Below are 27,783 nucleotides of genomic sequence, written 5' to 3' on the forward strand. Positions count from 1 at the left end.
GACCAAAACACCATAAAAGTAGTGCATGAACGATTCATGCATAATTTTTTTCAGAAGCCATACAACAGGAAGAAACAGACTGAAATTTAAGTCATTATTCATTGAAAATCTTGACATCGGCCCCATATCTCTCGTGGACGCTCATTGAGAGGTTGCGATGTCTGATTTGTTAAGAAATGGTTTCCCTTCAGTCTGATTTTTGGTTTTATAAATTAGTTTATCCACTTCACAAAAACGGCCTGAATGTTTTGTTGCCGCACTGATTTAACTCACTGATTCATCCTTACTGCGTTGTGTTGAAGGGGATGAATAAAGAGCCCAAATTCCTTAAGAGGTTTTGTTGTGTCCACCAGTAACAGTTGGACTGTCAACACAACAAATCGCTCTCTTAAAAGATGTGTCCTAAATCCATCCCCTCCAAAGCATAGTTTTCACAGCCATCCAAATATCTGCAACAGACTCTACATTATGTATATTACGGAACTCATTGTTCAGGCTCTAGTTTTGGGTGTTGTCACATTTTACAGTAACAGAAGGGAAGTGCGAATGCCACTAAGCCAGGTAGTGATGTCATTTAATGGTCATTCATTGTTTAAATGTCAAATGTTAGTAAAATATCATAACATACAAATGTAAACATGTTAGTGCATGTAATATTGTTCTTGTGAGGTCATTTTGTCAGGTCTAGAGGGATGAATAGATGCAGAAAGACATGAGAGAAAACAATGGAGGAGGGGTGCACACTTGGCATGTGTCGCAGGCCGAAATATTTCCCACAGCCATGCGTGTCACTGTGACATGCCATCAGATTATCATATCCCACTGTAGATTTATGCCTGTGACACACATGGGAGGGTGAGATAGAGAGACAGTGTGTGTGTGTGTGTGTGTGTGTGTGTGTGTGTGTGTGTGTGCCCTTGATATGGCTTCTCTCTGTACCAGATAATATTTTGTCTCTGATTTCCGATTTCCTTCATACTCTTTCTTTTTTATCGCTCACACTCTTGTTCTCGCTCCTGCCGATTGATTCCTCCCATTCTTTTCTCGTTCTCCAGGCCTCCCAGATCTATCAAGACCTTCACATTTGCTTTACATTTAAATTTGCATACATTTTCTTGCCAAAGTGCCAAAGTGCACATGTTGTTTATTGCATAGTTAGTCATTGGCTTGACAGTTCAATGGCTTTTGGGATTCAATTATTTTGTCAATGGGTAGCTTGCTTCACCTTTCTTTTCATATGTTTTAGTGACACATTTAAAATGTGAATAAAAAATTGTCATTAGTCAAACTAGACATGCATAGTGCACACAAATTATTGAAAATATTTATTCATTTAATTGCTTAATTAAAAATTTGATATTGGCCATTTATCAGTTATATATGGAAGCTTGTTTCCGCCACATAATAAAGCATTTTAAAAGATAATTGCGACATTTTATCTCACAATTGCGAGTTAACATCTCACAATTCTGACTTTATAACACACAATTACGACTTTATATTACGCAATTCTGAGTTAAAAAGTCAGACTTGCTAGATGTAATCTCGCAATTGTGAGAAAAAAGTCAGAATTGTGAGATAAAAAGTCGCAATTACATTTTTTATTTTTTATTCTGTGGCGGAAACAATTCCATATTTTATCAGTCACATTATCAAAATAATTATCGGCTTATATTTAAATGAAGTCTCTATGTTAAGCAGCCCTGAATTAACTGCACAAGTTTACTTTACGAAAAAGTGTAAGTTTAGAAAAATAATTGTTTTGTGTGTATTAGGCTTGCTACGATAGTCGGTGTTAACAGTGTTACCGGTGTTCAGAAGCAACATCACTTGCAGCGCCGCCCCTCGCCGTCGATTTGAATTATTATTATTTTTTTTTATAAAATAATTTATTTCAGTTAGAGAACAGACACTACAATTAAAAACTGAACGTGTCTGCTTAATAAATCATGAGCAGAACGAGAGTCGCAGCACTTCATTTAACCCCTTAAACCCTAAGCGTCCCGCCGGCGGGACGGCACCCCATGAAAAAAATTCATAATCAAATTACTAAGCAACCACTGAATGATATGATACAAAATAGGTATCATTTTAAAGCTTAGAATCTCAGCTTTTCAATGCACCTATACATTTTATCCAACTATTAAAAGGTGCTGAGTTATTCCTTTAGAACGGATTATACCGCCGGAGGGCGCCCCCTAGCTATGGAAAAAATTAATTGTCATATTTTTCAAAACTACTGCATTGATCAACACAAAATAGGCATCATTTGAAAGCTTAGAGTCTAAACTTTACAATGAATGTAGCCATTATGATTATCTCCAAAGTAGTGCTGAGTTATTTGCTGATAAAATGATTTTTTTTTTAATACATAATTTATGAGGAAGAGGAAATTATTATGTACTGCAATGTGTCAAAAACATCATACTGCTCAGATAGTCTTGTGTCATATGTCATTTGAAAGGTCTCAATGAGTAGAATACAACAAGCATAATTGTTTCAGGCTTTTACTAAACTTGAGCAAGGTTTTTGTAAAATAAGCCCCTCAAGAGACCCATGGGTAAACCATATATGGATGCTGAATTTTAGACACATTTCCGCTTGTAACTTCATGAAACATGCTCCGATTGTGGAAAATGACACATCATTATTTACAGCAGATGCTTACAATTAAAATGAGTCCAAACTCAACGTAATCCATCACTCAGAACTAAAGATATTCCTCATGGAGTTCTAATTCACAAAAAATACACAAACGCACGTAGCCAAGCGAGGTAGCTTAGACTTGGCCTTTTTACTCGTATCTTCATGAAACATACATCGATCATGAAAAATGACACATCGTTATTTACAGCAGGAGCTCATGATTAAGACGAGCCCAAACTCATCAGTCAGATCTAAAGATATTCTTCATGGCGTTCTAACACAGAAAATACCAAAGACGTACCTAGCCAAATATATACTCATGAAGCACTCGCGTTTGGTCTTTACTTATAACTTCACGAAGCATGCACATATCGTAGAAAAATGCACATCATTATTTTCAGCAGACTCTCACGATTAAAAAGAGCCCAAACTCAGCATAATCCATCACTCATATCTAAAGTTATGCCTCGTGGAGTTGTAACACAAATGCGCACATAGATCTTTATTATAGATGTAGCACTTATGTCGCGTTCTAACTCATAACTCAATGAAGCATGCATCAATTGTGGAAAATGGCACATCATTATTTACAGCAGAATGTTACGATTAAAAAGAGCCCAAACACACCATAATCCATCACTCAGGTCTAAAGATATTCCTTATAGCGTTCTGACACAAAAAAATACCAGAGGCGCACCTATGAAGTAGCAATAGCAGTGATGCTATGTTGTTTTGATGTGACGTTTCAGCTCATAACTCAATGAAACATGCATTGATTGTGAAAAATCGAACATCTTTATTGACAACAGATTCTCACGATTACAAAGAGCCCACACACAACAGAATCCATTGCTTTGATCACGAGATATTCCTCACGAAGTAATGCATACTTGGCTAAAAAACAAGTCTCTCATCCTTCTGGGGAGCAAAGTGTTTTCCAATTTTCCCGGAACCGTCCGCGCTCGTTTTCAAACGTGGAATAACACAAAATATGTATCATTTTAAAGCTTAGAATCTCAGCTTTTTAAAGAATCTAACCACTTCGATCAACTCTGAACGAGTGCTGACTAGTCTCTCTAAACCGGAGTGTACCGCCCGTGTGCGCCACCCATGGCGCCCCCTAGCTGCGAAAATATTCATTATCATATTTTTCAAAAATATTGCCTTGATTCAAACAAAATTGGTGTCATTTGAAACCTTAGAGTCTGAACTTTACAGTGAATGTAGCCTATTTGAAAAACTCCAAAGTATTGCTGAGTTATTTGCTGATAAAGATATAAAAAAAAATTCATAATCTATAAAATACTTTTTTGTACTATGTACTGCAATGTGCCAAAAACATCATACATCTCACGAAACATTCAAAAATCGTTGAAAATGGCACTTCATTTTTTACAGCATATTCATACAATTAAAATGAGCCCAAAATTAACTTTATCTATTGCTTTTATGACAAGATATTCTTCATGGTGAAACACTATAAAAAATGCCCATGAGGGGGCGTCAAGGTCTCAACAAAAATGCTATCTTGGTTCCAAAGGCTGTAACGTTTGATTACTTTATCCAATCACCACAAAATTTTATCCAGATGCAGCTCATATGTAGAGGGACTTCCCCAAAAAAGAATTTTCCTCCTACCTTATTTCCTTCCTGAGTTATTCCATGTCAAATAAGAAAGATATGCATTATCATTATAAAAATTATATTTATTTTTTGTCTTTTATCAGCAGTTTCTCGGCAGAAGAATGTCCAAATGTAATTTAATTTATATTTTCAAAAAATGTGAAAAGTGTTCTTTCAAACGATACCTACCTTTTGACTCTCCTTGCTATAGTTTTGAAGTTATGAGTCTTTAGTTTTGTGTATGTCACTCAGAAAACTCTTTTTTTTTATTGCTTTCCTAATGTGTGAGGACTAAACAAAAAGGCTACCTTTGTTCCAAATGCTGTAACTTTTGAGTACTTTATGCGATCACCACAAAATTTGATTCAGATGCAGCTCACATTTAGGGGTACTTCCCCAAAAAAGAAAATTTGTGCTACCATATTTCCTCCCCGAGTTATTGCATGTCAAACAAGAGAGATATGCAAAATCATAAAAAAATTATGTTTTTTTTTTTGTATTTATCAGCAGTTTCTCGGCAGGAGAATATCCAAATGTAATGTAATTTATATTTTAAAAAAATTTGAAAAGAGTTCTATCAAACGATACCTACCTTTTGACTCTCCTTGTTATAGTTTTGAAGTTATGAGTCTTTACTTTTTTGTGTGTCACTCAGACAAAAAAACTCCAAAAATGGCTCAGGGTTTAAGGGGTTAATTTATCACGAGAGTAAAGAGCTGACTGACAAGATGATGGAGCATTTGGTGTCAAATCGAAATGTAAAAGCGCCTATTTAAGCGAATTTGTCATTGTACTGTTTTGTTGGTGTTGTGTGTTTCATCAAGAATAATAGGCTATTGAACAAACCATTCAGGCAGTGCGCCCCTGAATTGGCGCTACTTTGAAAGCGAAACTAAAATGCGCCCGTGTCCACAGGCGCGGAGCGAGCAGAACAGAGCGAGCGTTTTCAGTTCATTACTATGGAAAAACGCACCATTATGAATGCACGTGCGGACGCGCGCATTTTACTTTAGCCTTCAAATTAGCTCATTTAAAATCCCCCGCCGGTATTACCGGTGTTGTCACACGTCGATTAGCCATTGGGAAAATATCCTTACCGTCACTTCTCTAGTGTGTATGTGTGGTCAGAACATGTGTCTCTCCGTGGTCCATGTGTCTCTCTCCTTTCGTAAACACACTGTTCTTACTCAAGGATGATCTGTTTCTGCCCCAGGCACCTCCCCAGGCGCCTTTATTACTGCTCTTTGTATAGTTTATTTGTGGTGTACTGAACCTGTCCACATTCTGCCCACCCCTCATTATGTACCTGCCTAAAATATGCATGAACAGCAAATTCACAGATCATTGGAGCCAAACACTTTAAGAACTCAAGCCTTGAGCAACTCCACACACACACACATACACGCTAAAACTATGTCTCAACTGATGTGAACTCACTGCTTTGTGTTATTTGTGCTTTCAGGGTAAAGAAAGTGCGGAGGTGGAGTCGTGGGAGGAGACCAATTTTGATCTGTATAAAGCGGTGGACCGCTTCGGATTCCTGCAGTAAGAAATGTGCATTATTCTGTTCTGTGAGATCTTACACGTAAGTGAGGAGATGCAGGTACTAGAGAAAGCCAGCAGAGTCAGAGCGCTCCCTGAAGCCCTCTTATCTTGTTGTTTGTCTTTTTATTTGGCCTGTCCTGTCTTCTCGTTTCTCCTCTCTTCTCGGCCTGGCAGGGAGGTTTGTGGTTTACCCAGGCCCCTTAAACAGCAGTGCCCTATGCGATATTTATAGGGTGCCACATGTGTCTGGCAGATCAGGACTCTGTAATTGCAGGGGTGAAAAAAAAAAATGAAAAAAAACCTGGAAAAGTACAAGGAAGTAAAAGCAAACTGAGAGATAGATAGACCTGGCTCAGGAACACATGTCAGTGTTTCTTATGATTTTGTTTTTTGTTTTGTTTTCTATTTGTTCTGTATTTTAAGGGTTTGTTTGTTGTTGTTTTTTTGCTTGTTTTTTGTTCCTTTGCTTTGTTCGCTTTGATCTTACGTTTTCGTTCTGCTCTTTTGTTTTTGTTTGCTTTAAGTTTTGTTTGGGCTTTGGTTTGGTTTTGCTTTGTTTTGTTTTTCTAAAGATCTCAATGTTTGTTTAAAAAAATACCATATGAACACGTCAATAATTACACTAATTCTGATTGGGTTTTCACAACAACAGATTAGAACTCTCTAAGTAATTAATTTCGTCCGCAGTGCTGCCTTAGAAAGTTGCTGCCTATGTAGACAGAAAGGAAGCTCTCTAAGGTTTGGAACAGAGCCATAATGTCATGTCACGACTTCCCTGGGTTTCCTCATGAATATCCCAGATCAGATCCAAAATGGCAGCCATTTCCTGTTTGCTTAGCCGACTAAGATCTTGCACTTTGAACAGTTTCAGGGGTGGGGGTCATGAGGGCATCGTTACCAATAATGATGTTTATTTATCCAGCTATGTTCACTTCCTGTGGAACAAAGTAATTCCTTTTTCAGTAATACATGTGAGAAACCAAGATTTGACGTCAGCAGCAGAAACCAGTGTATGATTTATGGCATGGCCATCATGTTATGTGAAAAGTGGACAGACATTAGTAGCTATTTGAGAGTCCAGTGTAGTCTGACTAAAATGAGTTTAGTCCAACTGTGTGAATTTCCTTTTTATAATAAAGTGTGTTTTGTCTTTCACAGTGAGAATCCGCTTCCAACGTATGACGTAGGGGAGGAAAAGGTGAGTCCAGTGCTCTGTTTGTATCCAAGGCACCAAAATGGTTCAACTTAAACCTGATGTATTCATTCTGCATCTGTGAAAAATAGAACCAAGATCAGTAGGATGAGGAAGACACTTTAAACCTATTTATCAACACATTTGTGTGCAGTGTTTAGGCTTTATTAAAAAAAACTTAAAGTAATGGAGCAACTAAAAATCAAATGATGAATCAAGTTTGTTGTAATGTTTTCATATCCATAACTCCCGATAACCTTTTTGTAATTGATCACAGTTAAAAATAAATACTCACTATAGTAAACCAAAAATCTCTGTATTTCCAGTGTAGAGCTGCAGAATACATAACATATAACACATAGGAACGTCATTGGATAAGAAAACAAAATAGCCATTCATTTTAAAGAAAGCTAGGGCAACTGTGTGAATTTGTGGGGACTTCATACATCCACTAAAATGTTCCCCTCCACTTGGTTAAAAGTAAATATAAAAATGACTCTGACAGATTCAAAATTTCTTGATTTCTTTATCACACATTTATCATGCAAAAAGCACTTAAAGTGTCAGGTTATAAAGTGAAAATGAGCTCTAAATTGGAGAAACGCAGAAACATTGCTTCCCCAGAGTCCGTTATGTTCTTGTAGAGAAAATATCTGAAATGTGTTTTTAATGGGTGGCCTCCTAAATTTTAATAATGCTGTTAATTTAATACCGCTTTCTAGATCTCACTGAAATCCATTTTCATCCAAGTCCGCTCGGTGTTAAACATTAAACATTAAGGTATTGTTTGTCTTTTTTTATTTATTGTAATACATGTTTGCATTTTGTCTGTTTAGCATAAACATCTGGAATTGGAGAGAACGACAAAATGGCTGAAAATGTTGAAAAGCTGGGAGAAATACAAGAACAGCGACAAGGTGCGTGTCCTTTATAAACAGACCGTAACTTTGAAGGACTTTGAGAAAGTCAGTTTCTCAGTCTTTCATCTCAAAGCGTGTGAATGGCCGAAGTTCCCTTTGGCTGTCTCTGTCCTGTGTATTGGGTGACATTGGACCGGTCCCCTAAGAAAACCACTGTCCTGCTTCAGCTGCACAAAATCTGTCTGTGTCTATCTATATTGATTGGACATCTTCAGGCGGCTTGGCGTGTTCAATTGCATTTCTGTCCACTAACAATGTCTGGCGTGAAATGAGAAATCTTCATACTGCCTGAGGTGGAGCGTGACCGTTGTGCAGTTTATTACTCTGTGTAGAGTTAATCACTACTTCTTATTATTAGTCCAATTAGTTCAATTACACTGTGTCTACACCAAGCAAGCATAGCACGAAACAATGCATCAAAAACACAAAGCATTCCTGTATTTTTTGCACTGCAAAGCTACTCCATCCACTCCCTCTCAAAGGATGCTAATTCTTATTTAGCATATATTTGTCATTTTGTGTTAAAAAGAAAAAAATGCAACAGTGTGTCCAACACAACATGTGTTAATTTTCATCCAATCACATTGGTGCTTGTGAGCCGTTATTCTTCTCCACAAGCAAGTATCATCATCGGTGGATATCTTCGATTCGTGGAGGTAAGAAAAGTGTCTGTATTTGGCTTTAGATGTTTACCAAAATGTCTTTGTGATAATTTGTAGATGTTCGTCGAGGGGCATTTTACACATATATGCGCTAACTTAAAGTTATAAAAACGTTATGCTTTCTTTTATTCGTGGAATCGCTTCTAAATAGTCAACGGCACATTGTAGCCATCTCTCTCTCATTGAAAAGTAATTGAGCTCACAATTGCAACTTATTGTGTAGAAGTTAACATTATCTGTATCTTAAGTTTTTCTTGCTAATGTTAGATTGCTATATTTGTTATGTGTATAAAAAACAAATGTGTGTTATTTGCACTCTTGCAGCTTTGAATGGAAGACCCCCCTGAAGAACTTGTGGCAGTTATTGACAGCTCACCATCACTTGTATGCTCTGCACTCGAACAAATACGCAAATACAAATGATTAATGTTAAAGATGCTGTCAAACACCACTTTTATTTTTTTATTTTTTTGAAGTACAATCTTTATTAATTGTTAACTCTTAAGAACAATTTCACTCATACAGCATTGTTAATATTTAAATTAAATACATTTTTTAATGTTGACTTTTTTATGTAAATGTAGCAGATTTAATAAATTGTATATAAACTACATGTGAGTTTGTTGTGTTTCATTACATACATGTTTTGACACAAAAATAACACATAACTATAACATTAGTGTGTAGAAGATTTCAACATATTCTGTGTTAATAACACATTACAAATATGTGTGTGAGATGATTGCTATGCATTTTATTTGTTATATCAACTGTTTTTATTGTATTTATGCTATAATATGATCAGTATTTGACACATAACCTGTTAATGCACTTATTTCTTTTTTTTTTTTCTTTTTTTTTTTACATTTAAATAATAGTTTTTCCCAACTTGTTAAATTAAAATATTTGTGATTTTTGTTGTTGTTATTGCAATATTTAAATTTAATATGATATATAATAAAAATTTGCTTGGATAATATTTTGAAAAAACATTAAAGTAGTTTTAAATAGAATATAAAATTGCTTATTGTAGGACATCAACTTCTCAAAAGTATTTCATTTCAAGTACCCCTACACAGCTGTAGCAATACTAACATTATGTATAAAATTGTTGTGCGTCAAGCCTGATTGGTCTGTTGTTGTGAACAAGCAATAAGTACACTTATTGTGAAAATTGCTGATGATATTACAGTCATAGGGATTATTCTGTCAACAATGGAAATGATCTGGTGATCTAGATTTGCATGTTGGCCAGAATTAATATATATAAATATTAGTCTGAAGTGATTTGGCTAATTTTATTTCCCATGATCTGAGGTGCAAGGTCAGTACCCATCCTGTTCTTCCTCTGCCGACTGACTGAGAACTCGCAGGATAGGTCGGGGTGACGTTCACTCTCTTTAATCACCAAGTGTCAAGTGTATTATTCCAGACAAATCCCACCCGGTTCATGTCCTGTTTGATCTTCAGCCGTCTAGCTCATGCTATCATTCACGTTCCCTCTTTTTGTTTATTTGTTTGTTTTTCAGTATCTGTCCTGTGCCATGATTTTTGCATCTTTAAGATTTAAAATTATACAACTGATTTTCTTAATTTATTTATATGACGAACAATTCATCCACATAAATATTGTGTCATGTATTATTAAACTGCCCATTATGTTTACTACACTGTGGGTAAATCGTCTATTTTTATAATCCTGTATAGCAGGAATGCTCAAAAATTATGTCAGCCGAACCCATTTGACCTAGTACCCTGTGAGATTTTACATTAATGCTAGGGTAGGCAAAGTTTTTCAAAAACACTTTTTGTTCACCGGTTGAAACTCTCATTACATCCTGATAGCAATTAATAATGGAAGTGGTCTAAATATTAAAGGAGACATATCATGCTTTTAAATCGTTCCTTTTTACATATAAATCATACATTTGTAGTCTATATAAAGCGGAACTGCAATGCTTGGGTCTGAATTCCTCATTATTATAGCTCCACAGGCCCCTTTTCTACCCCTTTTCTGATGTGCGTCTGAGAGCAACTCGTTTTGGTGCGGTCTCTTTAAATACAATTGAGACACTTCATACCCCGCCCCCTCTCCAGGATGCAGAGGTGACACTCGTTTCAACTCCACCCCGTTCGGCCATTTTTGTAGTTTGATAGCAGAGATACGATTATCTAGCGGCACAGAAACTTTTTATTCACACGTTATTGACAAAATGTCAACAACGGAAGACTTGTCCAGCCAGCCTTACATGTTCGAGCCAGAGTCGGAGCCGGAGCGAGATGAAAATGAAGACGACGAACCTGCAGAACAACGTCTTCATATGGATGTATCGCAATGGTGTGTTACTGTATTTACACATGAAACTTTGGTCTTCCGACCTTTTACCACCGTGTCGATTTATTTTGATTAATATGTGCGAGGGAGAGAGAGCAAGACAGCGTCTAGTTTGGAGACGGTGTCTTGTTTACACTTTCGCCGGGCTCCGAGAGAGAGTGCGTGCGCGCGACCGGGTCTCTCTCTCTCTGCTCGTTCTTTCAGTTAAACATGCGCCCTGTCACAAGCGCAGCAGTTCATCTACATTAGACGGTGTAATGAAGCGTGTGGGTTACTACATCCAACAACCGAACATTTTAACTTACCCTCTCGTAACTTCTGCATCTTTTAGCTTGGACTACAAAATTGCAGCGAGAAATAAAAATGGCGGATTGCTCGAAGTGTTGGGCTGGAAGTCAATGTCCTTATTTGGCAGTTCCGCTGCAAATACTGTGACGTAATAGTTCACAAAACGTCATAGATAACAGAAAAATCTGAACAGGTTGAAAAATAAGGCCAAAACTGAAAATAAAGATATCAACGAAGCACCTGAAGAGAATAATTTCAACTTTTCTGTATTTCTAAACACTCCAAATATACAACAAAATGCATTTAAGGGCTAAAAAAGTGGATTTAGCATGATATGTCCCCTTTAAAACACGTCCATGTCCAAGAAATGTTCATCCATTCGGCCCGAATGTAATGATACGATGTCCTACCTGCCTGTCAACCTATGTATTTGCATGCCTCCATGCACCCTGCTCGCCCGCAGACATCACACATCATCAGCGTGTCCAGAGTTGTAGACAGACAGTCACAGAGCACCACAAACAAACAGCAACCACCTTTACAGTTCCTCCTGAACCAAAACAATGAGCTTATGCTGCTTTCACGCCATGTCATAACCGTAATTACGAGATGACAACCCGTGACGTTCTACTTAGAGCGGTTCACGTCCTCAGACTCAGATTTATGAGTTTCCTTGGCAACATTATCAACGCCGAAATTAATCTGCAGCCGTCAGGTGGTTCAAATAGGAGCTCTGTAAGTTGTTTACGTTCATTATTATTGTAATATTATGTGCTTTGAGACACAGTAATTTACCACTATCTCTCGTGACGTTTTGCAGACTCTTTTGTGTGTGTTTATGTGTTTTGAAGGAGGTGTGTCTTTGGAGAGTGTCTGAAGGGATCTTATGCTTTCAAATCTTGCTATTCAAAATCTTGCCTTGCCAAAATATTTCAGTAATTTAACAAACAAACAAAAAATCCATTTATTTCAATTTTTCATTTGTATAATTTAATTATTAATTTCTAATCAATGAATAGACTATATAGTATCGATCTGCATGTTTGTTTTGGTTCTGACTTCATTGTACTGCACTCACTCCGGAGACATCTTGTTCATAGTGTGTTTTGTAGAACAGATGGAGTCATTGACTTCATCCGCAATTACAAAGCCAATCCCCCGTCAACAAACACACTTAAACGCATAAGCAAACACACACAGACACCTGCCGATTTGTAATGTCTCGTTTTTATTCAAATAAACAAACAGTCTTAATCGCCTCATTTCCCCGAGATTAGAGGCAGATACACACACACACACACTCTCGTTGGGTTTGTGGCTGTGGGATATGTGCCCACTGATGTCTGTCAATAATCAGCTCCTCAAGAGCCTCCTGAAGATTATTAATAATGTCGTTACCATTATTGTAAGTGAACTACTCAGCAGCCATCAGTCCACACACACGGATGGGCCCTGAGGGCGGAAGAGATGTTCAGGAAATCACTTAGCAGCAGTAATGTGGACAGATGAGTGCAGGAAACTGAAGAGTGTTCATTCCTCTCTTTCACCTCTCAACCCCACCACAGTCGTACATCTCTCTCTCTCTCTCTCTCTCTCTCTCTCTCTCTCTCTCTCTCTCTCTCTCTCTCTCTCTCTCTCTCTCTCTCTCTCTTTCTGTTCCAGCGGGTGAGTTTAATTGTAGCGGAGAGACGATTCACGCCGGCCATTAGCTTTTGTGGTTTCAGCGTTTTGCTTTTGAGCTTTTAATCTGCCCTCTGATGGGAGTTTAATCTTTACTGACTGCACAATTACCTGTTAGAGACAGATGTGTTTTATTACACTGGCATTGAATGCGTTTAGACGGTGGGATTATGGTTATTGGGGGTGTCCTAATAACCAGGACAGCAGTATCTGTGTCCACATCCTTTAGTTTTATATATTATATACCTTTGTTTTTTTTTTTTGGTTTTTTTGTGTTTTTTTTCATATTTTGGCATGAATTCAAACTCCCAGTTCAATTTAACATATTTCACCATAATTAAATCCATTCCTGCCTAAAATTCTCCCAAAATCAGCACAGAAAATGTGGAAAGTCTGAAAATTCCGTCTGGGTCTTCTCCTAACCATGACAAAGAAACAAAGTCATCTGTCTCTGATAGAGTTGTCTATATTCCAGATTGCAAAAGCATTATACTTTTATTAAGTACAGGCATGAAAACTCCTCACCTTTCGGCGAAATTCGCCGTTTTAAAACCTAAAAGGGTCACCTACGTGATTTGTGCAGATCCGATGAGAAAATATTTATTGGGGGGGGGGGGGGGGGCAATGTCATTATTTTTAATTTTGACATAGAAGTGGGCGATATAATATCGCGAGCGGGCGCGGGCGCCGTGAGCGCTGAGCGAGCAGGAACAATTAACAGTTAGTGCAGTGTTATTCATTGCGCGGCTCGCGAGCCTCATGCGGCTCGCCAAGCTTTAATTTGTGGCTCGCATGGCGGTAAATAATACGGTGATATGATAATGCATTCACTAGAGATATTTCATAAAAACATTAATAACAAGTAGGGCTTTAACATAACCCGTTAAAAACTCAAAGTCTCAGCTCTACAAATCATTTCGATCGGATTGAAAGGGGTGGTTTATCGAGAGAACGTGAAAAAACTTGATCGATTGAAAACCGAAACTGAAAGGACGACGTATGACGCGCTGAACGAGCTGTTCTCCTGATTAATAAAGTGTCATATAAATGAGTATCCTTTCATTCTATAATTCTCCTTTCACTCAGCATCTGTGAAGTGAAGCAGGACAACGGCTCACCAGTGCTTGTTTCAGATTATCATACAGACGACTGGTTTGGGGCATTTTTAATGCGTGATAAATAGTAGTTGTAGGCCTAAATAGTTTTTTTTTCTCTGACACCCGATGAAATACGTAGATCAGCGGCCCATTGGTTCTTTTCTTGATTGACACTGGACTAGCCCAATCACATCTTTAATGTGAAGTATAGAAATATAGCCTACTCTTTCAAGTATAGAAATTAGTACAAAACTAATTATGAAAGTTTCCTTTATTTTTCAGTGCATTTGTTTTACAATATATGGCTATTACTATCATGGGATTAATATTATAACTATTATTGTAGTAGTAATGTAGACAGACACTGTAACTAAAAGAGTTTTGAATTTTTCTTTGTTTAATTTGCACCAGATTGATGAATTTAACATTAAAAAGCACAAAATTTTCTTACGGGGGAGCATGCCCCCGAACCCCCCTAGAGAGGGGGGGGGGGAATATATGCCTTCTCACCTTTTTAACCCCTGACCTGTTTTCATGCCTGTAAGTAGCTTGGTGTCATTTTATTAGTTTATTTCTTTAAAGGGGTAAAGAAGTGTGGAAACAACTACATCATAGAATTATAGATAGGACCCCTGCAGACCCTCATACTATTTTTTGTGTGTGTGTGATTTGCTGATTTTAGTTCAGGTTGTATCATGTCATATGAATTTCTGTTTCAATTAAATGCAGTTCTAACTTCCTATGCATGGGAAAAATATATAACACAAAAAAATATATTAAACAGCACTGTTTTCAACATTGATAATAATAATAATAAATGTTTCTTGGGCACAAAATTAGCATTTTAGAATGATTTCTGAAGGATCACGTGACACTGAGGAATGGAGTAATGATGCTGAAAATTCAGCTTTGCATCACAGGAATACATTATATTTTAAAACAGATTCAAATAGAAACGTGTTATTTTAAATGTTACTAATATTTCACAATATTGCTATTTTTACTGTATTTATGATTAAACAAATGCAGCCTTGATGAGCATAAAATACTTGTTTCAAAAACATCTAACTGACCTCAAACCTCTGAATGGTAGTGAAGTTTTTACCTTGAAAATAACATTTGTTCAATTATTTATTTGTTGGTCTATCTGTTTATGTTTTTTAGAAATGTCTACAAAGTGTACACTTACATAGTTGAGATTTAGAGGTTTCTTAAAATCTAATCTTGTTTTGTTCATGTGTGTGTGTGTGTGTGCGTGTAGCTGGCGAGAAGGATCTATAAGGGAATCCCACTGCAGCTCAGAGGTCAAGTTTGGTGTCTGCTGCTCGACGTCCCCAAAATCAAGGAGGAGAAGAAGGACTTCTACGAGGTAAAAACAGTCTCTCCGTTCCAGCATAGCCATGATTTTCTTTAGAGCTTGTTAATTCCACAGAAGTGTGTGTGTGTGTGTAAGAGAGTCAATCTCTTTGCTTAAATATGACTTTCTAAAATAGCCAGCCCCTGAGGTTTGCAATGTAACACTTATGTGGTTTGACACACACACACACACCACAGAGGGAAACATCACCCCAAACGGACAATTGCAGCTTTACTAAAGCCCTGCAGCATCCAAGCAGACAGAAAACATGATTTGCAGGCTGTATTCTCCTTTAACTGGAAGTGTTTGCGTGTGTGGCAGAAATCATGCTGTGATCTCTGCAGAATGCTGACTATAATTCACTGCTAGTTAATATTTATTATGAACTCAATGCCCTGTCTCTTTATTTCTCCAGAAACTGAAGACCAGAGCGAGGGGGTTGTCTCCAGATGTCCGTCAGATTGATCTGGATGTGAATCGTACATATAGAGATCACATCATGTTCATGCACCGTTATGATGTCAAGTGAGCATCCAAACACACATCAACAGAAATACACACACAGATACACAGGACGTTTATATGTTTCATGCTACGATGGGCCCTCAATTCATGCAATGACCATTACCACACGGCTTTATTCCGTGCTGTCGTCTTCGCCGGTATCAAAATTCAAAATGTCTTCATTATATTGTCATTTTCTACTCAACCGGCACTTTGCTACAACACAACCTTGTTTCTGCAGCGACAGCATGTTTCCTATAACAACATGTCTGACATGTTTACGTTTCACGTGACGTGAGAAAGTGACATAAACCACACGAAATTCGATCAGAGCGGTCAGACTGAAACCCATTTCCAGAAATGCGATTTGAATAGGATTTCTAACAACATATGAATGTTGCTCAAAACGGATTTGTGAAAATCGCATTATGTTTTGTTTTGTTTTTTGTTCACACTTGCTAATTATGATCAGAATCCAATCGGATATGCAAAAATTGGATTTTAACTGACAGTCTGAACATAGCCTGAATGTTTTTTTTTTGTTTTTTTTAGGGCTGTCAAAAGATTAATCGCGATTAATCGCATCCAAAATAAAAGTTTGTGTTTACATAATATATGTGTGTGTACTGTGTATAATTATTTTGTATATATAAATACACACACATGCATGTATATATTTAAGAAATATTTGCATACATATACTGTATATATTTATATATAATTTATATTATATATAAATATATTTTTTTTATATATATAAATTACACATTTTTCTTAAATATATACATGCATGTGTGTGTATTTATATATACAAATTTAATTATACACAGTACACACACATATATTATTAAAAACAAACTTTTATTTTGGATGCGATTAATCGCGATTAATCTTTTGACAGCCCTAGTTTTTTTATTCTGAACAAGTTAATCAAGTAGCCAAATATTTTGTGTTTTGTATTTGTTTTGTTTTCATAAAATCAAGTTTTTAATTTAATTTAATGTAATATAATATAATTTAATTTATTTTATCTGAACAAACACTAGCCAAACATTTTATTGCAAATATTGCATACATTGTGGTGTTTTAGCAGGCTTTCATGCTAAATTGCTTTGCTTTTATGTAGGGCTTTAATCTGCCTGTGTAAAATACATTTTTTATTTCTCCTCGGAGGTGCTTCCATTCCTCATGGCCATAAAACTGCTACATTTAACCAGCATGTGAAATGGAAAAGTTGCGAACGCAATGGAGCGAGAGAGAGAGACGCCTACACCCCACCGTTTCTCTTCGAGTTATTGGTGTATTGAATTGTGACAGGGCTAAAGCGCTCATATTGATTGATGTGACATTTACCTGTGGAGATTTGAAAGGGTCAGATCATTCTCACATTGTGTGTGTGTGTGAGACAGTGAGAGAGAACTTGCAAAAATGTGCTAAAACTTAATGATCTATGGCATATAAAATGAAAAGGAGAATGGAGGATGTGTACATGACTGTTTTGTGTGTGCTGTGTTTCAGACAGCAGGATCTGTTTCATGTGCTCACTGCATACTCCATTTATAACACGGTGAGTCAAAAATACCCCTTTTTTAAATAGCCACGCTGATTTCAGTTTGCTTCCCAATATCGAGTTAAATTGCTGTCTCAGAGTCAGCAATCATTTTTGAGTATGATTTTGGATTATGTGTGGAAAGAAGCTGCACACAATGGATTCTCACTCTTATGGTGTGTGTGTGTGTGTGTGTGTGTGTGTGTAGGAGGTGGGCTATTGTCAGGGCATGAGTCAGATCACTGCTCTGTTACTCATCTATATGAATGAGGAAGATGCTTTCTGGGCACTGGTTAAGCTGCTGTCTGGACAGAGACATAACATGCACGGTACATGCACACTCTCTTACCCACTCTAGAACTGTGGTACTGAACTGATATTGAGAAGTAATGATAATAATAAATCATCATCATAACAATAGTGCATATGTTAGATTGCAAAATAATCGAATTTTTGAAATGGAAGAGAAAGCGCATCCATTTAAATTCAAGATAATCCAAATAGCCAGTAATAAATATTTATATAAATAAATATATAAATTAAATGACTGCTAATACTGCTAATAATAATATTGTTATTTATTTATTTGTTCTTTTGTTTTTTTAAAGAACTGTGCGTCCACTTAAATACAAGATAATCCAAACACCCTGCAATTATACAATTAAATAAATATCTAAAATAAACAAATAAATAATTTATTATTATTATTATTATTGACTTTAATTTTCATTTATGAACTGCAATTAAAATAATCAATAAAAATGTAATAAATATCTAAAATAAATTAATGAATTAAATAATTATTATTAATAATAGTAATACATTTAGGCTTATCTTATTCATAGTATATAAGTTCATAAATTCTTATTGTCATTTGCTTTTTATTTATTAAATACATGCAATTGGTTGATGAAACATTTATTAAAATTAAGATACAATTTGTACAAAACGAAATTCACTTTAAAGAAAGGCTTTTAACAATGCAATGCAAGTGAAAGTGGCGCGCTGGCGCCTCAATGTCACGGTTATTATATTGTCTACTATATATATATCTAATGACGGTGTTCAACTATAACCGTCGGTCTCACGGTTATATGCTAACCGTCACACCGCTATAAATTCATAATATTTTGTTTACATTTTTTTTTCTATGAATACATTTTGGTAATGTGTTCAGTCACCACTTGATGTCCAATGTAAAATCTGGATCCTGAAGCAAAAATTAGTTGAGAACCATTCAGCTACAACACATTTAATGTTGTGTTTACTTATTCAATACTGTATATTGTTTATACAGTATATACTGTATAAACATGCACTTCACATACAATTTCTATACCAAATTGAAAAATGTTGTTTTCTCCTCTAGGTTTCTTCGTACCAGGGTTCCCTAAACTCATGCGCTTCCAGGAGCATCATGATCGTATCCTGCAGAAGATGATGCCTAAGCTCAAACAACATCTAGTAAGACAGAACAGCTGGCCAACCCTGAGTGCTCATGTAACAGAGAATTCACAAAGAAATGCCAGCAGGGATTCATTAAAGGGCAGAGTAATTAATAAAAGGCAATATTAATTAATAAAGAGATGGATGGAGTGATGAATTAATCAATTATTAGTGTGTGAGAGTCAGCCTTTGATGTGGGTGGATTAGAAAGAGGATAAAAGAGAAGGATAAGCTTCACTCTTTAATATGTGTGATTATATAATATGTGGCCATATGACTCTATACAACCACAGTACTATATACACTGTGCACAATATATGATTCATCTATATGCATGTACCTGGATGACCTACATTTTAGGAATACAAATGGAGCTGTATACAACCAAAGATCACACACAATGTGTGAGAGTGAATGTGCTTTCAAAGAGAGTCAAAGACTTGACCTCCCAGGTCTAGAGTGAGAAAAATTATATTATTTTAATATTATTATTTATTTATTTTTTTACAAAGTAGGATTCTAGGAGGAAAAGAATAGAAAGAAACTCAAATGTGTTACTACTTTTTTTAAACATTCACCCATACAATTTAAAGAAGTATACTCTGTGCAGTGGGTTATACAGTAGTATTGCTTATGTGCGCATTCACAAAATGTTCTTATCTGTCTTTTGTTGCCATTCTTTTATTAATAACTGTAACTTTGCTGCCCTCTACAGGATAACCAAGAGGTGTTCACCAGCCTGTACACTATGAAATGGTTCTTTCAGTGTTTCTTGGATCGGGTATGGACTCTTAAAACATTATTTCAGTAAATCAGAGCATATTATCTTTTTCTGTTGTAATATTATTTGTGAAACCTCACTGATTTGAGTGCATTTATATGTGTTTTGAATAGACTCCGTTCACGCTCACGCTGAGAATATGGGACATTTATATTTTGGAAGGAGAGCGAGTTCTGACTGCAATGTCCTACACCATCCTCAAACTACACAAAAGTAATGACTGTGTGTGTGTGTTGTGTATTTGTGTGTCTTTACTTGGCTTTGTGGGCAAAATTGCTTCTAAGGTACAGGTTTATAAACCTGAAAAATCTCCTTAAAAACCATCATTAAAGCTAAAAATGTTTCAAATATTAATATATTAAATAAAATGATTGATATGTGCAAAATAAACCCTGAAAGGACTGTATAGTTATTATAATTATTGTGTGGCTCTTCTTAGGATTCAAATACTTTGAACATGTCACATTCTAGTTGTAACCACTTGTGTTTTCTCTGGTGTGTGTGTGTGTGTGTGTGTGTGTGTGTGTGTGTGTGTGTGTGTGTGTGTGTTTGCATGTTAGAGACCCTCTTGAAGTTGTCTATGGAGGATCTGGTGAAGTTTCTGCAGGTGACTCTGTCAAAAGATTTCTGTTTTGAGGACGACTTTGTGATAGAGCAGCTTCAAAACTCCATGTCTGAGCTCAGACGATCTAAACTGGAGCTGCCACCTCCAGGTACTTTAAACACACACACACAAACACATACTAAAATCATGGCGAATCATAAAATGTACGGCTGTGTGTCACCACCCATAGAGGGAAACATCCTGCTGCACACACTGTCTCCTGGTAATCTCTCTCTGACTCTATCTACTTTATCTTTTCCTTTATCTCTTGCACATACATACATACACACACACTCATTCACTGCTGCTATGTATTGTTTGTCTAATCTGCGTTCTCTCCCTTTCGCTTCAAACATAGCTTCTGCTTACACTAGTGGGTCTGGGAAAGGAGGGCGCCAACCCTCCTACAAAACCAACCGGTGGGCAAAAACGCACTGACTACTTTATCTGTCAATCAACCAACCATTCGTTCGTCTACCCCTATATACACACGTCCCTCTCCCCTCGTTTGTTTCTCTGTCTCACACAAAAACCTGGGTTCTTCAGCAAAACATTTTTTGGGGGGTATGTATTGCAACAAGCTGAGTTATAAAATACTGAAAATACTTTTAATAAACACACTTATGAGTTCACTACAAAAATTAGCAATACAAATATTTGTAACCTTTGTGTTTTTGAATAATAGAGTATTTCCTCATTACCTTAGCAATGCTAACACCAAACTATTAGAATCAAACCTGAGTCTCCTAGCTAATAGGGAACATTCCCAACGTTCAGAAATAATATTTTCATAACTTAATGGGAACATTATTCTTTTTTTGCTGGGCTCATGTTCGATTTAAATGGGACCTATTATGCAAAATTCACTTTTACATGGTGTTTGAACACAATGTGTGTCGGCAGTGTGTGTAGACAACCACTCTATAATGGTAAAAATGCACCCACTTCTTTTATTTAATCCCCATAAATCATAAGCAGTGCAAACAAGCCGTTGCAGTCTATGCAGTCACATTGCACAGGCCCCGCCCACGACTGCTGATGGACTCTGCCGTATTAGCATAGACCCGCCCTGAGCATTTAACAGCAGTATCCGAGTAAGAAATATATTGTTATTAAAGCTAATAAAGTTATTTAGTCAAGTGTTTTTCTCATTGTTTGATTCATATTAACAGCATGTATAGCAGTAGGTACTGTATAATACACTGCTTTTTACGCAGATCTAATATACACATGCAATTTCTTAACTTGCCGTTTACGTTCACAGACAAAACCGACTGTTTATGTGAACATTGTGTGTTTTTGACATAACCTTGGTTATTATTAAATATGGCTTTAAAACGCATGCAGATAATACACTTTCATGATGATGAACTGCAATGTCATTTGAGTGCGACCGCGATAGAGATGATAATCAAAGCCAAACAGATGTTTTAGTTTTTGTCAGAGTATCCGAGGCAGGAGCTGTACAGGCTCCGCCCTCTTCTGGAAAGTGGGGTGGGGAGCAGAAGCTCATTTGCATTCAAAGATATATGCACGAAAACAGCATGTTTTTCCTTCCACTCAAAAATGGGCATTTACAACATGGTATAATAAATTATCTGTGGGGTATTTTGACCTGAAACTTAACAGGCACATTCTGGGCACACCTGAGACTTATATTACATCTTGTAAAAAGGGGCATAATAGGTCCCCTTTAAAGAGAAATCATACATAACCATTCTTGATTTAAACAATACATGCCATTTGGCCTGTAACCTGCATCTTAATTTTGGAACCAAAGTATGATAAACTAGCACCTTTGAAGGTGGTTTGTTTGGATTTGACGTTTCCGTTCCTCACAGCCCTTTCTCAACGCAAACCAAGAACCGCCCCAACCATCAGTATCTGTGTGTAAACGTTCATCATTCCCTTGACGTTTTCTTCAGTTTCCTTCACTGCGTACTTGAATATATCGTGCACATTCTGTGTGTTCCAAAACGTACCTAACACATCCTTTCTCCACATGATTTGTATGTTCACAGTCAGGCTTGAACAGTAAGTGTTGTGTTAATATTTTTATTTGTATTTTTTAGCTTCTTAAATCCTCAATGTTCCCAATCTGAGCTTTGATTTGACACCAGCCGTGGATGTTTGTGGTTTGTTTTTCTTTGAATGAAGTGTCAACTGTAACTCTTGTTTTATTTGGCAGTTTGGCTCTGCTAAAAGACATTCAGCTGCATGACTGTTGCATTTCAGTGTGTGTTTATATTGTCATGGTTTAAAGACTCCATGAAATGCAGTTTGCTTTCCAGGGGACATTCTCGTTCTACAGATTATTTTATTGTTCATAAATTTGTACACGCCCTGAGAGCAAGAGTTGTCATCAATGTTTTGATCTGTTTCTTATGAAGAGAGAGACTGCTTACAAAGTTTTCATGGAGTCTTTAATACCTGTCATTTCTGTGTTGATATTGGCTCTGATTGGCTGCTCTGCTGTCACCCGTGCAGGTAAGGAGGATGAGTTTCCTAAGAAACCATTAGGTCAACTTCCCCCTGAGCCTCCAGGATTGACGACAGGAGCAACCAATCATGTGGCTAACGGGCAGCCGGTCGGACAGACAGGTGTGGGTCTCCCCCCTCGAGGTCCGAGCCCTGCCGCAAGCACCAGTAAACGAGCAGAGTCTGGTCCCATCACTGATGGAACGCCAGAGAGGTACCAAGAGACTCGGCCACCCAGCTCACTGGACAAGGTGCCTCATCCAGACAAGAGCGAGAAGGATAGACGGGGTGTGGACACTCAAAAGGAAAGGGTCCCAACCCACATGCCCAACAGCAGTGCAAGAGTTGGTGGGAAGGCGTCAACCCAGAACCAGACAAATCACAACTCCAATGCTAGATCCAGCATGCGCAGGGAAATTGGACCTCGCTGGGTCAAGCCTTCCGAGGGCAAACTGGAAGCAGTCAAGGCTGCAGCAATTCGGGAAAGCCAGTCGAGTCTAAATACGGGTGTTCCACCCTCGCCCAGCTCCCTAGCTCCAGAGGAAGCCTCCGGGACACAGCGCCGACCCCATTCTCGCACATTTGTTTCAGGCTCCAACCGCGCTTCCAATGCCTCACAATACGACAATGTCCCGGGACCAGACGGAGAGGTTATGGAAATTATAGAGCTGGAGAAACCACCATCTCGCCCCCCATCCCGACCATACACTGGACCTTCTTTGAGACAAGGCAGTCCCACCCGTTCTCCTAGTGGTGTAACTGGTGTTTCTCCCTTTAGAATGCCCAAACAGAGCATGATGCAATCCAAACCAGAAACTCGTGCACCTCTGCACTATCCACCTGGCATGACGCCTGTCTACACTACCTACAATTCGGATTCTCGGCCAGAGGACAGACTATACGCGACTACGGGACGTGGCTCATCTAACCCTTCGCCTGAGAAAACTCAGATGAACAACAGCTACTTAACCTACCGACGGCCTCCGCCAAACATGCCCCCGCTCAGGGTTGCTCCGGCTGAGCTCTCTTCCCAGATAGACAGTGTTGGCGAGGGCGGGTATTACATGAGACAGCCCACCCGACTGGGGTCTCCTGCTTACCCGCCCACAGAACTGCGTTACGAGGGACACAGACAGAGAGAGGGCTGGTACGGGGACATGGAGGCAGGGCCTCCGCGATCTCCTGTGGGACTACCTCGATCTCCCAGCTTCCAGAAGGCTCAGTTGTCTCCCATTCACCCAGTTCAGGAGTTTAACTTTGCTCCTGCAAATATCTCGGACGCTGTGCTCCATTTCAGAGGACACTACCAAGAGCACTCCAGCAGACAACAGCTCCCCCCGCTGTTCGGAGGAGCACACTACAGGCAGGCACAGGAGGCCTTCGCAATGCAGGAGTCCATGCTGCTCTGAGAGGGACAGACAGAGACCGAAATAGAGGGATACACTGTATGAGTGATGGCTAGAAAGCCGTTTTCTGTTGGTTTAATGCTTTTGCATTCTGTTTTGTTTGTTTATTTGTTTGTTCGTTTTGTCTGGCAAGTCTTACTAAACAAGAGTTGCCAGTTTCAGTCATTTGTACTGATCAAAGACTGACTGAAGAATTGAATTTGTGTTTTTGCCCGTAAAATAATCTTTAACTGCCGATGTGAGTTATATAACAGAGCTTAAATGTGCAAAGAGAGGTTTTTGTTGTTTGTTTAATTAGTACACTGAGATATTTAAATGGAGGGTTAAAGACAAACTCAGTTACTGATCTATTATCATCTATTTTTTTAATGCATTTCCGACATAAACACATACTTTAGAGGACACTTTATTCCTTGATTGTGAATATATATTTTTAAGAACAAAAATTTGTGTAGGTTAGATACAGTATGGATAATTATGAACAACTAAAACAGTGAACATAATTACTGTTGGACAGAACATTTTGATGCATCACTACAGTGTTCAAATGAAAGTAAAAACCTTGTTTGTAAGGCTTGTTTTTGAGGTTATATATAAAAATGCAGATATTTAATTTTAAATCGAAAGGGAAGTTTAGGGGGTATGTGCATTTTCAAAATCTGTTAGGCACTGACTAGCAAGTAGATCTTATATTGTCAGTCCATCAAGGCTAAAACATAAAATAACAGATCAAACCGATTGATACTCGAGTTTGTTCAAATTCACTAACAGATGACTCTGTAACCAAGGGTGAAATAAAGTACATTGGGACACTTTTGGCAGTCAGAGTGGCCCAATTTACCCAAATTCATCCAATAAATGTCTGATGCCCAATGCAAGTTATGCAGTTAGTTACTGAAAACTCTGTTAGTATTCAATAATATGGCTGCTAGTTTGTCGTAGCATGCGGCTGCTGTGTTAAGTTGGTTGTACCTGTGCTGTTACTCAGTGGAATTCTTCTAATAATGGACCTTTTTTTTTTATAGCAGAAGATTATCAATTTCAAATTTTACAAAAGCACAGGTTTTACACATTATAACACAATCAACTCATTGAATCTCTACAGATCTATTGATATTTTGTTCCAGTCCGTGCCATTTCCTAATCTTATTTAGGAAACTAGATTAGGCTGCTAACCCACTAACCTTGATTTTGAGTGAATCTTTTCTTTTTTTTTTGTATCAGCCTACTTGACATGATTATATGGCATGGCAACACTACCAACTTATTTGACATTCATTTTAATATTACACACCAGTATATTTGCTACTGAATAAGCAGATGGATTATTTCATACTGTAATATACCCTAATGACCAGCCCAAACAGCTTTCAGAACACTTCATGCAACACTCACTCTTTGTATCCCTTTCTGATGCCATCTGCTATCATTCCACAGCAAACAAAAATATTTTTTATGTCTTATTCATGGAAAGCAAACTAATTTATTCTCTGCACTAGCCCCAATTGTTTCCTTCTTCCATGCTTGTCTTTTCAGTATATAAACCGGTTTAGTGCATTTCATGTTGACACAGCATTCCAGTTCCAATTATTGGACTGAACATTATGTCTTTGTTTAACTACTAAACGCAACTTGATTATCAGATTTCCCCTTCTCTAATAAAACCACATGGGGTGATTTAAAAATAAAAAAATAATGGCCACTGTTTTGTTTGTTCTGGCATCTCAAATTGTTTAATGAATGTAATATGTGAGATCTCATTCGATTCTAGAGACTGCAAAATATTTGGATGTGTGAATTTATTGCAACCACCAGATGTCTCCATCTGCTTGAACACATTGTGCAATTTGAGACAAGAGATCATTTTCAAACTTAACCATTCATGAAGCTGTAGGTAAGGGTGGTGTGGGACCGAAAAATGACACTTAATATAAATGTTTAATCTTTATCGTATGAGACTAATGACTCCTAGATTAGTTATGTCATTGAATAAATGTCAGAAAAGACATTAAATTCAGGCCTTGGTGACATTTTGGTCAAACTTTTCACCTTCAAGAAGCTCAACATGTGGAGTATGGCGCTAACGCTTCATGGGTTCAGTTTATTATCTCATGATAAAGACAGCCTTGATCATTGTTTTCAGTTTCCATGACGACTTTGTTTCAGCCAAACATAGATGTGGAAAATGTTTGTTTAATTTGTTCAATCTCCAGCTGTGCATCTCATTTAGTATGAAAACCATCCACAGCCACCTCTTGAAAAGCCAAACTTCACATAAGAACCAAAACATAGGAGTTGCATGGTGTTGAAACTAAACTGTATGCGTGTCAACCTTTTTCCTGGAACAAACAGATGACTAGAGGAACCTTCAGGTCACTGGAAACTATTTGTTGTCGTGTTTAAAGTGACATAATTTATGGGCGTCCTGTCAAGGCTCAAGGCTTGATCTGTTGATTTATGCTGTCAAATTTGTTGATGCGACTCCTTGTTTATAAAAACTGACCTAAAAATGAGTCGACCACAGGCCAAATGAAGAGAAAGACCCAACTGAAAGAAACAGCTTAATTCACCCTAAGGTGGTTTAAGTTGGTCTAACTGGTTTCTCAACCAAGCTAGTTTTGAAACTAAAATGTGACATTTTGAAGACATCAATCTACATCAATAGTACTGAACTATCATTTTTGTAAATAACAGAATTGTGTTTTTATTGTACAGTATATACGCACATATACCTAAACCTCTCGTCAGATGTGGATGTGTACAGACACATACCAGTGAACACCTTCAGATAGATATCTACATGCTTGAACACTATAGACTAGATTGCAGCTGTCAGGACTAATGATGTGTAAGAGATATAGGGTTTTACATTGAAACTGGAATTATGGGCTTTAATACAAACACTGTAATGATTAGTCCAGTGAAGGAGAGTTGAATTTAACCCATGTGTAGTTTATTACAAAAACAAAACAACTTGACAAACATGACTTGAAACAGAAAATTGGAAACAGAAAACTCAACAAACAGCACTTACAGGAAACAAAACTAAGCAAGAGACAATAACATGAGGGCTGTATATACTTGATCCAGTAATACTAACACTTTCTCTTCTATTTATAAAAAAAAAATGTGCATGTATTGCGTTAGATTAAACTGAGAAGGGTCATAGCACTTGCATATTGTTGTTAGTTTAACTGCTTCTATTGTTCTCATTTGTAAGTTGCTATGGATAAAAGTATCTGCTAAATGTAAATGTAAAATACTAAGGACTAATGACATAGCAAGACACCTGAAAGCAATGAACCAATGAGAACATGACTCATGAAACAAGGGAACCAATCAGAACCTGACAATAAAGGCTTGTTCGACTTCATACAGCGCTGCACAGACTGATTGGCGGCTGACTTGAAGCAGTGCATGCCGGTTAGAAATTGTGTCCGACTTGAGACGGCGCCGACGTCACATGACTGTGACGTATGCCATCAAAGTAACGCGAGAGCGATTCGAGAGCAGCCGGCTTATTCAGACTAGGGAAGCACAAGGCGTTATCACATGAAGGCAAGAAAGTCACATTACCAATAGGAACATGAATATGAAAACTACAAAAAGAAAACATGGACATGAAACAAAACCACAACCAACTGCGACAGACATATTTCCTCTTTACTAT

General features: G+C 37.5%; 1 protein-coding gene across 4 annotated transcripts in view; it reads left to right on the top strand.

The window, feature by feature from the left end:
* Positions 1-25,569, top strand: part of usp6nl (USP6 N-terminal like) — a 64,448-nt gene extending 38,879 nt beyond the window's left edge. For all 4 annotated transcript variants that reach the window (XM_079868339.1, XM_079868338.1, XM_079868336.1 and 1 more), the window contains 12 exons: positions 5,732-5,814; positions 6,973-7,012; positions 7,843-7,923; positions 15,250-15,357; positions 15,761-15,870; positions 17,368-17,416; positions 17,607-17,727; positions 18,768-18,862; positions 19,560-19,625; positions 19,739-19,838; positions 20,186-20,338; positions 22,717-25,569. In XM_079868339.1, the coding sequence (XP_079724465.1) occupies positions 5,732-5,814; positions 6,973-7,012; positions 7,843-7,923; positions 15,250-15,357; positions 15,761-15,870; positions 17,368-17,416; positions 17,607-17,727; positions 18,768-18,862; positions 19,560-19,625; positions 19,739-19,838; positions 20,186-20,338; positions 22,717-24,116 (2,406 nt within the window). In that variant the 3' untranslated portion in view covers positions 24,117-25,569. The remainder of the gene's footprint in view (positions 1-5,731; positions 5,815-6,972; positions 7,013-7,842; positions 7,924-15,249; positions 15,358-15,760; positions 15,871-17,367; positions 17,417-17,606; positions 17,728-18,767; positions 18,863-19,559; positions 19,626-19,738; positions 19,839-20,185; positions 20,339-22,716) is intronic.
* Positions 25,570-27,783: the final 2,214 nt, after the last annotated feature.

Source organism: Squalius cephalus (assembly GCF_949319135.1).
Source record: "Squalius cephalus genome assembly, chromosome: 4".
In the NCBI taxonomy this organism is placed as follows: Eukaryota; Metazoa; Chordata; class Actinopteri; order Cypriniformes; family Leuciscidae; genus Squalius; species Squalius cephalus.